The 14,967-nt window shown below is 42.1% G+C and overlaps 1 protein-coding gene and 1 non-coding gene across 6 annotated transcripts in view; one reads left to right on the top strand and one right to left on the bottom strand.

Moving 5' to 3' along the window:
- The window catches only part of LOC109270960 (nuclear receptor coactivator 5-like), an 87,052-nt gene that overhangs the window by 28,056 nt on the left and 44,029 nt on the right, over window positions 1-14,967 (top strand). For 3 of the 5 annotated variants that reach the window (XM_019456001.2, XM_019455998.2, XM_019456004.2), the window contains exon 2: window positions 11,837-11,903. In XM_019456001.2, the coding sequence (XP_019311546.2) occupies window positions 11,845-11,903 (59 nt within the window). In that variant the 5' untranslated portion in view covers window positions 11,837-11,844. Of the gene's footprint in view, window positions 1-5,770; window positions 6,021-11,836; window positions 11,904-14,967 lie in introns of those variants that run through there. The other 2 variants (XM_019456002.2, XM_019455999.2) reach the window with 2 other exon arrangements.
- Window positions 8,420-8,525, bottom strand: LOC128778113 (U6 spliceosomal RNA). Its single transcript, XR_008423487.1, has one exon. It is a non-coding gene; the product is annotated as a U6 spliceosomal RNA (small nuclear RNA).

Raw genomic sequence — 14,967 nt, 5'->3', positions numbered from 1 at the left:
AATATACTATTTTAACTTTTTATTTTAACTATTTTTAAGTGTACAATTCTGGTGCATTAAGTACATCCACACTATTGTAACCATCAGCACCGTCTATCTTCAGAACACTTTTCATCTTGCAAAACTAAAACTGTACCCATTAAACACTAATTCGCCTTCTCCCCAGTCCCTGGTGACCACCATTCTATGTTCTGTCTCCATGATTTTGACGCTAAGTACCTCATGTCAGTGGAATCAAATAGTATTTGCCCTTTGGTGAATGACTGATTTCACTTAGCATCTTGTCCTCAAGGTTTATCCATGTTGTAGCATGCGTCAGAATTTCCTTTCCTTTGAAGGCTGAATAATATTCCACTTTATCTACCACGTTTTGTTATGCTTTCATTACCCTTTGACAATTGGACTACCATCTAAGGATTCTCAGATTCCCCTAGAAGCAAACAGTATGAGATGAAAAATAGCTACTCTGAGGCTTTCAGACCAAGTAGATGAACTGAAGAATACTTCCCATGCAAAATTCCAAATCAAAATCTCACCTTTCTTTCCGGTTTTGCTCTTCAAATCTTCTTTGGCTTGTTCAAGTCAGGCTGCTCTTCATTCTCTGCTGATTTTGTAAAGACAGAAAGAATTGCTTTTATGTTAACCTTTTTTTTTAAGGCTTATTTGTTTTTCTGGTTATGGTATTATAGGTGGTTACAAATGGCTCACTCAATACCCAATCTTTAGAAAAAACTGATCACTATGCATGTGTCCATTTTGCTTTGCATGCTGGTCACTTTCCAATATTCCCCATTCCCTAGCCAAAACAGGTAACCAAAACCTTTTCAGAGACAAAAACATGGGGGAAAATGACATTTTTGGAAGTCAATATAGTCATAGACCTAAGGAATCCCAGCCTAATTCATGTTATGATGTGGTTTGCAGAAAAGGAAAATGTGTTTGGTGATACTGGACCCAATCTTGAGACCCAAGGTTGGCACCAGAGAATGCAAGAGAAGTTATTTTTAGGTTTCCATGCCAGAAGGAAAGTTTACTTGGCAATGGTCAGCCAATCCATGTGGCCTGCCTCTCCTATATCCCTCGTCTTTCTTTCCGAAAAAGTAACTCCTTATTTTCCAAGTAATCCAAATGTGGAAGAGTTTTTAAAAATATATTTTATTTTTTTAAGTAATCTCTATACCCAACATGGGGCTCGAACTCACAGCCCCAAGATCAAGAGTCACATGCTCTACCCACTGAGCCAGCTAGACGCCCTTAAATGTGTAGGATTTAAGATGGTCACATTCTTTGACAATCCTTAAGAGGTGGGGTCTGTTCCCCTTTCCTTGAGTCTGGGTGCTCTTTCCTGTTGCTTTGACCTGTAGAACACAGCAAAATGATGCTGTGCTCAGTAAGCTAAGGCTATAAACAAATAAACGTTTGGTTTAGGGACTTCATTCAAACCTGTTTATCTGGACAGCTTGCAGGATGGGCTCTCGTATTGGGAAGGAATCCCATCAAGATTGTCCATTTGGGAAATCAAGTTACTTATCAAACAGCAGTATACTTATTAAAACTTGCTTTAAGACCCTTGCTGTGCTATGCTCACTAATGCTAAAATTTACATCAAGACATATGCCCAATCCCAAACAATTCCTGTTTTTAAAAACAATTCAGGGGCACCTGGGTGGCTCAGTCGGTTAAGCATCTGACTTCAGCTCAGGTCATGATCTCAAGGTTCATGAGTTCAAGCCCTGTGTCGGGCTCTGTGCTAACAGTGCAGAGCCTGCTTGGGATTCTCTTTCCCTCTCTGTCTGCCCCTCTTCTGTTTTTGCATGCTCACATGCTCTCTCTCTCTCTCTCTCTCAAAATAAGTAAACTTTAAAAAATAAAATAATTCAAATTTATAATTTATTTAGTCCATAAATATCAAGGAAATGACATTTAACATTTCTTTAAAATTAAGAGGGTGTTTTTCATTAAAGCTATATTACTAAAGATGAAATTCTATAGCCTTTTAAACACAATCATTGATAGCCAATAAACTAAAGGAAATACAAATGTCCTTCTAAAATTTAATCTTTCCACCTGCTTTGTAACATCTTTCTTGCCTGTTAGGTCTCACAGACTCCCAATCAATTCTTGTCTTGAAAGACCTTCTTGAACTACTCAAGCCCAGACCCCAGCCCTATACATTTCCTTTCCATGTCTCTCCATTCTGACATACTATTAAGATCGTCATGGTAGCATTCTCCATTACTGCAGCAAATCTAACAAAGGTAGTTTTGCTTGGTCTTTCTGATTGTCTTTTTTTTTTTTTTTTTTTTTTTGTCAGTTTTCTGATTGTCTTTTTTTTTTTTTTTTTAGTTTATGTATTTATTTGGGGTGAGGGGCAGAGAGAGAGAGAGAGAGAGAGGGAGAGAGAGAGAGGAAGAGATTGAGGCTTGAATTCATGAACTGCGAGATCATGACCTGAGTGAGCCAAAGGACATTTAACCTACTGAGCCACTCTGGCGCTCTTTCTGGTTGTCTTTTTAGGAGCTGCCAGTCTACAAGGTAAGTATGGCTTTGTGAAACCTCAGTGTTAGTTTTATGGGTGGTGTTTGTGTGTGTGTGTGTGTGTGTGTGTGTAGGTATACTGGAAAGTGATGTAAAACATGTTGCACCTGTGGGTGGGGGTGACAAAGTTGGAAAGCCATTCATTTATTTTCATCTACTAGAATGTAAGCTAATGAGCACAGGAATTCTATCTTCTCTGCCTTATCCCCAGCGTTACTTTATTATTATTATTATTATTATTATTATTATTATTATTATTATTATTATTATTTTGAGGTGGAGGGGGAGGAAAAGGGAGAGAAACTCTTAAGCAGGCTCCTGGAGCCCATTACAAAGTCCTATCCCACCACCCTGGGATCGCGACGTAAACTGAGATCAAGAGTCAGGTGCTCAGACCGAGCCACCCAGGTGCCCCTATCCCCAATGTTTTGAGCAGTTTCTGGCACACACATAATTGTTAAGTGTAAGAATGAATAGGGGCTCCTGCGTGGCTCAGTTGGTCAAGCACCTGACTCTTGACTCTGGCTCATGTCATGATCTCATGATTCGTGGGTTGGAGCCCCGTGTCGGGCTCTGCACTGACTGTGAGGAGCATGCTGGAAAGTCTCTCTTTCTCTCTCTACCCCATCCCCCGTCCTCTTTCTCTCAAAATAAATAAATAGACTTAAAAAAAACCAAACAAACCAAGAATGAGTGAAAGAGCGACTTGTGACTGAAAACATGAAAGGCAAAGGGAAGGCGGGGGAGGGAGCGAACAGCAACAAGCGACAGGGAAGAGAAATAGTAAGGGGAAAAGAACAGTCTACAAGGCAGGGCGTGGGCCCGCGCCTCCCAGCCTAAAGGGGGCGCTGTGGGCCGCCTGTGCTGCCCAGGGCGGGCTGGGGGGGGGGGGGGGGCACTGGGGGCGGAGCTGCGGGCGCGCAGGGCAAGGTGGGAGTGGAGAGGCTGGAGGCGAGGAACGCGGGAGGTTTCTTGAGGGAGCTGTGGAAGTACGCCTCGGTAAGTGTCCCACCAAGGGCAGGGAGGCCTCGCGCCACCTCACTGCAGTCCCTATGCCCCTTACTATCTCCTGGATGGGGAGTTCCGGGAGGCTGAGGCGGGCTGGTGCCTGGGAACCTGTGTTCCCCCTCCTTGGGGGCCTCAGTTTCCCCACTTGAGAAGTGGGCAGGTGGGCTGGACGCATTGCCTTACAATCAACCGGGAAGCTACAGCAACCTCTCCTGCCTCCTTTACAGCCTCCCTGCCCCATCCTCTTGCCTTCCCGCCTTGGCGTGTCCTCATCACGAGCAGGTCGGAGCTCTCTGGATCAGCCTTCCCCTAGCCTCCCTTTACCTTCTTGGGAAAACTTGCTCATCTGCTGTGGCTGGCTCCAGTTCATGCTTTTCCTCCGCTGTTTACTCTTGCAGCCGATTTGGTGATTGCACCAGGCTTCTAGAGTTAGACCTGCGTGTGAATCTGGGTGGACCACTGATGAGCTGTGTGACCCCTGGGCAAGTTACCTTACCTCTCTGTGCCCCCATTTTCTCATCCCCAAAATGGGATAATAACAGAACCTACCGTAAATGAGTTAATGTGAAGGTTTAGAGCAGATATATTTTCCTGTTGCGACATTTCCAAAGTGCCTCCGCTTCTCAGCCTGTTACCTCGCAATTGTAGTTTTGCTTCAGTGATAACCTACTTGACTGCTTAATGTTTGATTAATAAATTATTCCCAGGAGGACAGGACAGTGCTCTTACCTGCTCACCCTGTGTGGAGGAGCCTGAAGCCAGGACTGGCTAGGCTGGGCGTACACGGGTGATCTGGATGGCTGTGCCCTCAGTCTGAAAGAGGCATTTGAACAAGTATGGCTAGGTTGGGTCTTATTTGGGGAGTTCAGCGTCTGGGCAATATCAGTTAAGGTCAATATTACTCTTGAAAGAAGGGTGCTTGCCTGGCTCATTGGGAGGAACATGTGACTCTTGATCTTGGGGGTCCTGGGGTTGAGACCCCCATTGGGTGTAGAGATTACTTAAATATATAGACTTAAAAAAATATTACTCTTGAAGGAATTGAATCTTGAAAGCTGCAAACTGAAATTTATGGGTTTTGTTTTGTTTTTGGTCATCTTTGTATTCCAGCTTTGTCCCAGTCCCAGGAGCAGTGAAGTGAGGGCCACGTGGCTACCTCCTGTTTCGCGATGTAAATGCCTCGTGTCGTGGCTCTGCCATAGTGGAAGAGCGAGAGCAGACAGGAGGCTACCTGCAGTTCAGTGTTGGCTTTCTAATTCTGCGCTTATTTAAGTGTTGAGAATGCGCTGGAATCCCCAGCTCCTCCATTTGGGTGGGTGACCACTAGCTTCTAGGGTGAGGTTTTATTTTGCCAGTTCCCATGACACGTGGACTTGTGGGGTGACCCTGCTCCCAAGCTTGTGGTGGAAGAATTTATGCCCTCCTTACACATTTGTAAATTGACAACTAGAGTATTTTTTTTTATTATACTTGTAAAGAGTTGCAAAAGATATCATTACCATCCTATCCTGTGGTTTTCATATGCATGTTTTCATCCTATTTTGAGTAAAATCTAGGAGGTGTAGATTTCACTCGGGTTATGGAAATTATATGGCAGAGCACCTATCTGGCCAAATTGGGCCTCACTGTCCAACCCAGAAGAATGACTTCACTTTTTATTTTATTTTATTATTTTTAAAGAATTTACTTTTAAGTTAATAAAATCTCTACGACCTAACATGGGGCTTGAACTTACAACCCCAAGATCAAGAGTTGTGTGCTCTCCCAACTGAGCCAGCCAGGTGTCCCCTGACTTTACTTTTTAAAAACAGCTCCTTGAGGTATATATAATTGACATACCACATAATTGACTCATTTTAAATTTAATGATTTTTTGTAGAATTACATGATACTGTTAAGGTCAGGCATCGGGCAGGGTAAAGATGAGTCAGAAGCTAAAAAATTTTAGCAGTCAAAGGTTTTATTGGGAACTAAGGTCTCGGGCGAGGTTCCGTGACCCAGGGACAGAGAGAGAGAGGAGTCAGGGAAGTCGCGCCTGGGTGGGGTGGGGTGGGTTTTTTAAGCTGCAGCGGTTCCGGGTTTAGGTCCGGGTGGGCCTTTTTCGCGCCAGGTCGTGCTGTCGCGCGGTGATTGGTTGACCTTCGATTCATTCTGGCGCCGCTTGGGGCTTTCCCTTGGGTTGCGCTGGCAAGATGGCCGTCCCCTCCACTGTGGTTCCAGGGACATCCTGACAGATACCGTTACCATAGCCCATTTTAGAGCATTTCTGTGACACCAGAAAGATGCTTCCCGTTCTGCCCCAGGCAACCGGTGATCTTTCTGTTTCTATGAATTTATATTATCTAGATATTTCATATAAATGGAATCAATAGTTGTTGGTTTGGCAGCTCGTTGGGAGCTTCTGCGTGTAATCTGAAACCGGCAGAGGACAGAGAGCAACGTTTCTGAAGAAAGAGGGAAGCCGCTGCAGATTGGTAGGTGGTAGGTATAGCACGAGTAGATCTCCACACCCACCCACCGAATCTTAAACGTTTATATCGAGATTTGACCTGCGTTCAGTAATGTGTACCGTCCAGATGGTCTTAGTACCACATCGCTATCTCAAGGCTCTGTCCTTCGGGCAGTCTCCGGGAGTGTGAAAGGCAAGCGGGAGGCATGGTCCAAGGATGGGGGAGGGAGTAAGGAGCCTCCGGTTGCTGCGATCTGCTCACAGGTCAGCCGGTGGTCATGTCCTCTCAGTGACCTCCTCCACCATTAAGATGTTAGCCTTTTGTGACTGGCTTTCATTTCAGTGTGCTGGTTTTTTTTTTTAATGTCTATTTAGGGGCGCCTGGGTGGCTCAGTCGGTTGAGCGTCCGACTTCGGCTCAGGTCATGATCTCGCAGCTCGTGAGTCTGAGCCCCAAGTCGGGCTCTGTGCTGACAGCTCGGAGCCTGGAGCCTGCTTCGGATTCTGTGTCTCCCTCTCTCTCTCTCTGCCCCTCCCCCACTCGCACTCTGTCTCTCTCTCCCTCAAGAATAAACAAACATTTTTTTAATGTTTGTTTATTTTTGAGGGTGACAGACACAGAATGCGAGCTGCGAGGTCATGACCTGAGCCGAAGTCGGTCACTCAACCGACTGAGCCACCCAGGTGCCCCTAGCATACTATTTTTGAGATTCATCCGTTTTGTGGTGTATATCAGTACTTAATTCCTTTTTATCACTGAATAGTATTTGATGGTATGGATGTACGACTTTTTTTACTTTTTCCTGTTCACCAGGGATGGACATTTGAATTGTTTTCATCTTTTGGCTATTGTGAATAATGCTCCTATGAACATTCGCACACAAGTCTTTGTGTGGACATAGGTTTCACTTTTCTTGGGTGGATGAGTTGAATTGCTGTTTATGTTTACCTTTTTTAAGAACCTGCCAAACTGCTTTCCAAAGTGGTCGTACCATTTTATATTCCTACCAGCAATATATGAGGGTTCCAGCTTTTTCACATCCTCACCCATACTTGTGCTTTTGATTATACCCGTCCTACTAAATGGGAAGTGCTATCTCACTGTGGTTTAAAAAAACAAACAATACAGCCAACGGTCAGTGGTGCCATAATAGTGTTGTATGTTGACAGAGGGTAGCTGCACTTGTGGTGAGCACAGCATAATGTATAGGCTTGTTGAGTCACTCACTATTCACTATGTGGTGCACCCGAAGCTAGTGAAACATTGTATGTCAACTATACTTGAATTTTAAAAAATTGTGGTAAAATACACGTGACAGATTTGCCATCTTAACCATTTTTGAGTGTACAGTTCAGTGGTATTATGTATATTCACCTTCTTGTGCAACCAGTCTCCAGAACTTTTTTATCTTGCTAAACCAATACTCCTTGCCCATTAAACAACAACTGTCTATTCTCCCTCTTCCTAACCTCCGGCAAGCACCGTTGTCCTTTCCTTTTCTATATATTTGACTATTCTAGACACCCCATGTAAGTGGAATCATATAGTACTTGCTCTTTTGTGTCTGGCTTATTTCATCTAGCATAATGTCCTCAAGATTCATCCCTGTTGTAGCACGTCAGAATCTCCATCCTTTTTAAGGCTGGTTAATATTCCACTGTATGGACATACCACATTTTGTTTATTCGTTCTTCCATGACGGACCCTTGGGTTTAGCTCTTGTGTGTGAACTGTGCTGCCATGAACATGGGTATACAAATGTCTCTTGAGACCTTGCTTTCAATTAATTTTGGTGTATACCCAGAAGTGGAATTACTGAATGACCTGGTAATTCTATTTTTAATTTTTTGAGGAACTGCCATTTTGTTTTGTATAGGGGCTGCACCATTTTACATGCCCACCAACAGTACACAAGGGTTCCAATTTCTCCACACCTTCACCAACATTTATTATTATTATTTATTTTAATTTTTACATTTTATTTATTTTTGATAGAGCACAAGTGAGTGAGGGGCAGAGAGAGATGGAGACACAGAATCTGAAGCAGGCTCCAGGCTCCGAGCTGTCAGCACAGAGCCTGATGCGGGGCTCGAACTCAAAAACCGTGAGATCATGACCTGAGCTGAAGTCGGATGCCTAACCGACTGAGCCACCCAGGCACACCTGTTTTGTTTTGTTTTGTTTTGTTTTTTGATAGAGGCCCTTATGGGTATGATATCATTGTGGTTTTGATTTGCACTTTCCTTATGACTGATGATGTTGAACACTTTTTCATGTGGTTTGTGCCGTGCGTACATCTTCTTTGAAGAAATGTCTACTCAAATCCTTTGCCCATTTTATTTATTTATGTAGTTAGTTTCTTTCTTTTTTTTAATATATGAAATTTATTGTCAAATTGGTTTCCATACGACACCCAGTGCTCATAAAAATAAGGAACGCTTCACGAATTTGCGTGTCATCCTTGCGCAGAGGCCATGCTCATCTTCTCTGTATCGTTCCAATTTTAGTATATGTGTGCCGAAGCGAGCACCCTTTGCCCATTTTAAAATTGGGTTATTTTTCTTTTTATTATTGAATTGTAAGAGCTCCTTGTATGTACTAAATGTAAGCTCTTTATTAGATGCAAGAGTTTCTTTAAAACATTTTTTTAAATGTTTTTTTCTTTTTGAGAGAGAGAGAGAGAGAGAGAGAGAGAGAGAACAGGGGAGGGAAAGAGAGAAAGGGAGACAGAGGATCTAAGACGGGCTCTGTGCTGACAGCAGATAGCCCAACGCGGGGCTTGAGCTCATAAACGTTGAGATCATGACCTGAGCCGAAGTCAGAGGATTAACCGACTGAGCCACCCAGACACCCTTATCAGATATGAGATTTGTAAATATGTTTTTAATGGTGTCTTTTCACAAATTTTACAATTTTTATAAAATCCAGCTTATCAATTTTTTTTTCTTTTTTTTTTAGGTAGACTCCACATCCAGTGTGAGGCTTGAACTCACAACCCTGAGATCAAGAGTCACATGCTCTACTGACTGAGCCAGCCAGGCACTCCTAACTTTTTTATGCTTGTGCTTTTAGTGCCATATCTAAGAAATCTTTCTCTAACTCAAGGTTGTGAATATTTACTCCTATGTTTTCTTCCAAGAGTTTTATACTTTTGGCTCTTTCATTTAGGTCTGTGATCCATTTTTAGTTGATTACTGGCTATGGTGTAATCAAACATTTTAGGGTCCATCCCTGTGTTGAACATTCCACTCTTCTAGGATGGACAATACTTAGAGCCATGCTGGGAACTGGATGAAATAAGGCTCTGTTTCCTTTAGTGTCTCTTGTTGAAATTCTTTGCATTGTTCTGACTTCTCCATTTACCTTAATCTCATTCTGAAGTTTTCACACTGGGGTGATGCACTGGATCAAAGGAGATTCTGGGTGGTGAGTAATTGGTCCTTCTTTTGTGCAGTGCATAGGGTGATTGAGCAAGAGGGGGGAAGGAAGTCATAGGCATTTTCTCAGCCTGCTAGATCAAGTATATGTGGGAAAGAGCTCTGACGGAAGCAGAGGGCCTGAAATTGTCTTCAGAGTATCCATCATGCTCAAAGTCATGATCCCCACGGAAGGTCTTCCTATCCCCAGGTCCATGTACCCAATTTGAAGACTGCTACTTAAGATTCATATGAAGTGTTGGCAACGTTGGAGAGAAATTGAAACCCTCATGTATTGCTGCTGAAAATTTAAAATGGTATAGCATATGTGGCAAGCAGTCTGGCAGTTCCTTAAAAAGTTAAACGTAATTACCATATCATTCAGCAGTTCCACTCCTAAGTGTATACCCAAGGGAACTGAGTACATGTTCACCGAAAACTGTTACACAAATGTTCCTAGCAGCATTGTTCATAATAGCCAAAAAGTGGAAACAACTCAAATGACCATCAGGTGGTGAATGAATGGACATCTGGTATATCCACACACTGGAATATTATTCACCCGTAAAAAGGAACAAATACTGAAGCATCCCACAACATTCCAAAGTATGCTAAATGAAAGAAGCCAGACACAAAAGAGGACATTCCATTTATATAAAATGTCTGATATACAATTCCAAAGAGACTGAAAGTACATTAGTGATTGTCAGAGGTGGGGAGGAGGGGAGCATAGAGAGTGACTATTGGAATTTGGGGGAGGGGGCCAGTGATGAAAATGTTCTGGAATTACTTTGTGAATGTACTAAAAAAACACATAATGTACAATTTACCTTTATTTAAAAATTAAAAAAAATGTTTTTTAATGTTATTTTTGAGAGGGAGAGAGAGATAGAGCCAGTGTGAATGGGGGAGGGGCAGAGAGAGAGGGAGACATAGAATCTGAAGCAGGCTCCAGGTTCTGAGCTATCAGCACAGATCCCAACAAGGGGCTCGAACCCACAAACTGCGAGATCATGACCTGAGTGGAAGTCAGATATTTAGCTGACTGAGCCACCTAGGCACCCCTAAAATTTACCTTTACAAGGGTGAATTTTAGTGGTGCCTAGGTGGCTCAGTGTGTTAAGCATCCAACTCATACTTTTGGCTCAGGTCATGATCTCATGAACGTGAGATGGAGCCCTGTGTGGGGCTCTGCACTCAGTGTGGACCTGGCTTATTAGATATTCTCTCTCTCTCTCTCTCTCTCTCTCTCTCTCTCTCTCTCTCTCTCTCTCTCTCCCCCACTCCCTTTGCACCTCCCTTGCTCGCACAAGTGCATGCAGACTCTTTCTGTCTCTCAAAAAAAAGGGGGGGATTTTATGGTGTATGAATTATATCACTTAAAATAATGGAAAAATTCCTTATTTTGGTGCCGCTCCTTCCTCTTTATTTTAATGCTTTACTGGTTCTCCCTTTTAGTCATAGACATCTCAGCATCTTTTTGGAGGTAGACAAATGCACAAATCAATTTGTTAAGGAAAAGGAAGCCATCCTTGCTGGCCCCAGATTTGGCCTTGGACAGTGTGTTTTGGCTTTGCCATGTCTCCTTACCAAGCAGCACGTGGTTCTAAAGGAAGAGGGGACACCAAAGTGGAACTGAAATCAGTGAAATAAAATTCATATGTGTTTGTTTCATTACACATTGCCACCGTGAATTTTAGTTCATACTTACCAATGGGGTTCTTGAGCAAATGGCCCAAGAACAAAGAATTCTTGAGACATCTTTGGTGCAAAAAGGTGATTTTATTAAAGTACGGGGACAGGACCCGTGGGCAGAAAGAGCTGCACTGGCGTTGTGAAGAGTGACTGGGTATATACTTCTAAGTTAGTGGGGGTTAGGGAGAATGTAAGTCTCTAAGGAATTTGAAAATAAGCTTTTCAAGACCTTTAGGGGTGCTGTTAAGATAAGGTTAAGCTACTGTTAAGATAAGGTTACTTTTAGTCTTTAATAAAACAAAAACATCAAGGAAGTAAGGCAGCCATGAGTTGCTTGGCAGCAAGGTCATGCTCTGTGTGTTTCAGGTGTCAGTGGGCTGCAAGCTATAAGGAGATTTAATTTAAGCTACATTTCTCTTGCCTTTGTTTCCCTCATCACTTACCTGTTTCCCTTTTTTCCAACCCATGAGGCTTTCTGCCAGTGCTTCCTGCATCATTTCTAGATTTTGCGTTGACTTAGACATTTTCTTTAGCAGAGAAATAGAGTTGGGAGAGCATCTCAGGGTTGTGATTAGCTGGTCTTCATTGTTGTGTTTGCTTGAAAATTGGTGTGATGGGATTGCAGGGTGGGGGTTAGAGGCAAGCATTGCTGCTTGTATAAGTTTCACAGTGCTAGTGATACTGTGCGAATGGTTTTCTAATTTATTCCTAAAACAATTTATCTTTCTAGGACTTAAGATGTCTTCAGTGGCCAGGCGTCGCAGAAGACAATATGGAACATCTTCAGTAGCTAAAAGGTAAAGTGAAATATTCTTAAAATATGTGTATTGGTCTTTAGATGTTCTCAGAGTAAAATAGCAAAATTATAGGAAGACATAATCCAGATATGAAGGTTTAATTTTGGTGATTGTTGTTGATTTTACTTTAAATTTTTTTTTTAACGTTTTTTATTTATTTTTGAGACAGGGAGAGACAGAGCATGAACAGGGGAGGGTCAGAGAGAGGGAGACACAGAATCTGAAACAGGCTCCAGGCTCTGAGCTGTCAGCACAGAGCCCAATGTGGGGCTCGAACTCACGGACTGCGAGATCATGATCTGAGCCGAAGTCGGCCGCTTAACCGACTGAGCCACCCAGGTGCCCCAACTTTAATTTTAGTTTATATAATTTAAAAAATGACGTTCTTTTAAATCTTCTAGTAGCAATTTACTTCTAGTAATTTAGTAGTAATCTAGTAGTAATTACTACTTCTAGTAGTAATTTTTTTTTCCAGCTTTTAATTTTGGAATATAGACTCCTTGGAAGTACAGTAAATTTGTTTCTAAATATTCAGACAACACTGAAATGCAAAACACAAAGAAGTGCAAATTTTGTATGGTTTTCTATGGGGTTGGTGCCCCAACCCTGAGCATTTGCCACTCACTATATGTTCTTTAGGCTTTTTGTTATAATGTTAGAAAAATCTGTAAACAAGCTAACCTCTTGATTTAAAAAAATTTTTTTTTAACGTTTATTCATTTTTTTGAGAGAGAGAGAGAGAGAGAGAGAGTGAGTGAGTGGGGCAGGGGCAGAGAGAGAGGGAGACACAGAATCTAAAGCAGGCTCCAGGCTCTGAGCTGTCAGCACAGAGCCCGATGCGGGGCTCAACCCACGAACCACGAGATCGTGACCTGGCTGAAGTCGGACGCTCAACCTACTGAGCCACCCAAGCACCCCCAACCTCTCAATTTTTAAATATTTGAGGGTAGTTTGCAAACTTCATTGTATACTCAACATTTTATCTCTGTAATCACCAAAACAGATACCATCAAATCTTTGTACTTTTTTTCCCCCTGCACTGTTATTTTTATACGTTACTTATAAGTTATATTATATATATATATATATATATATATATATATATTCCACGTATATATATATATCATAAAAATTACCATTTTAACCATTTTTTAGATTATAGTTTAGTAGTACTATGTTCACATAGTTGTGCAACCATCATTAGCATTCATCTCCAGAACTTTTTCATTGTCCCAGACTGAATCTCTGTCCCTGTGAAACACTTACTCCCCACTTCCCCTCCCCCTAGCCTGATCAGAATGTCCTTTTTAAAAAATTTATACCATCTCAGCCATTTTTAAGTATAAAATTCAATAGTGCTAAGTATATGTGCATTGCCAGAACTTCTTCATCCTACAGAATTTAAACAGTACCTTTTATTTTTTTTATTTTTAAAAAATGTATGTATGTATGCATGTATTTTAGAGAGAGAGAGAGCGAGAGCATGCATGCAAACAGGGGAAGGGCAGAGAGATAGGGAGAGAGAGAATCCCAAACAGGCTCCAGGCCCAGTAAGGAGCTTGTGTTGGGGCTCAGTCCTACCACTGTGAGATCATGACCTGAGCCAAAATCAAGATTCAGACACTCAATCAACTGAGCCACCCAGGCGCCTCTACCCCAGCCTTAAATAACCATCATTCTTGCTATTTCTATAAATTTGACTACTCTGGTGTTGAGTCCTGCCCAACCTATTGATGGTGATGCTCTCAGCTAGGAATGCCTGAGGCAGTTGCCTGGGCCTGTCTTAACCGCAGTGAGCCCCACTGATATTTCCCCCACAGGGGCCAGTGATGTGACTGGACTAATCCTTATGGTTCTTATGACTGCAGGATGCACTTCAAAAATAATTAGGGAATTTGAGGAACAGAATTTATTACTCACAAGTCTTGGAGGGTACATGGTACAAGTGAGGTTGCAATTAGAGAGAGGGATAGAGAGGGGAGCTGGGGCTATGATTTTATTAAAGTCCAAGGGTGGAATGTCTGGCGATTTGTGGGGTCACTCATTATTGGCTAATTTGAAACACAAGAGCAGAAATTAGGGCATGGGAAAGTGGAAGCAGGGTCACTCAAGCGGTCAGTTATCTAAGTCACCCAGGACTTTCTGTAAGGGGAACTAAATGGGTGTGGGTGACCTGGTTCCTAATCTGATTGTTTTACCTAGTGGCTGTGTCATATACCTGGCAATGTGTTTATTCAAGATGGCTATCTTTTAAAATGGGTACCTTGGCAATCAGAAGTTTAATGTCAGACATTTACTCTACATTTAGTTACCTCACATAAGTGAAATCATATAATATTTGTACTTTTGGGACCGACTTATTTCACTTAGTATAAGGTCCTCAAGATTCATCCATGTTGTAGCATATGACAGGATTTCCTTCCTTTTAAAGCAGCGTGATATTCCACTGTATGTGTGAGGGTTAATTTTGTATATTAACTTGGCTGGATCATGGGGTGCCCAGATATTTGGTCAAACATTATTCTGGATACTTCTGTGAGTGTGATATTGGATGAGATTAACATTTAAATTGGTGGGCTCTGAATAAGGAGCCCTCCAAAATGTGAATGGCCTCATCCAATAAGTTAAAGGCCTGATAGAATAAAGAAGATCCACCTTCTTTAGCAATTGAGAATTCTCCAAAAGACTGCCTTTGGACTTCATTTACCACATCACCTCTTGCTGGTTCTTCAGCACACTGCCTTCAGACTCAAACTGGAACACTGGCCCTCTTGGGTCTCTACCCTGCCAGTCTGTCCTGCAGATTTTAGATGTGCCAGCCGCTGTAGTCAAATGAACTAATTCTTTATGATAAATCTCTAGGTATACATCCTATTGGTTGTGTTTTTCTGGAGAACTAACAAATATGGTATGTTAAGTTCTCCATTCTTCCACTGATGGACATTTGGATTGCTTCCACTTCTTGCTAATTATGAATAATGCTGCAATGCACATGAATGTGCAAATATCTCTTAGAGAGATACTGCAGTTCTTTTGGATATATACTCAGAAGTGGGATTTCTGG

The sequence above is a fragment of the Panthera pardus genome, unplaced genomic scaffold, assembly GCF_024362965.1.
Source record: "Panthera pardus isolate Hobbes unplaced genomic scaffold, ASM2436296v1 HiC_scaffold_18, whole genome shotgun sequence".
NCBI lineage: Eukaryota > Metazoa > Chordata > Mammalia > Carnivora > Felidae > Panthera > Panthera pardus.
The sequence above is the reverse complement of the archived record's forward strand: the minus strand, read 5'-3'. Positions and strand labels throughout refer to the sequence as shown.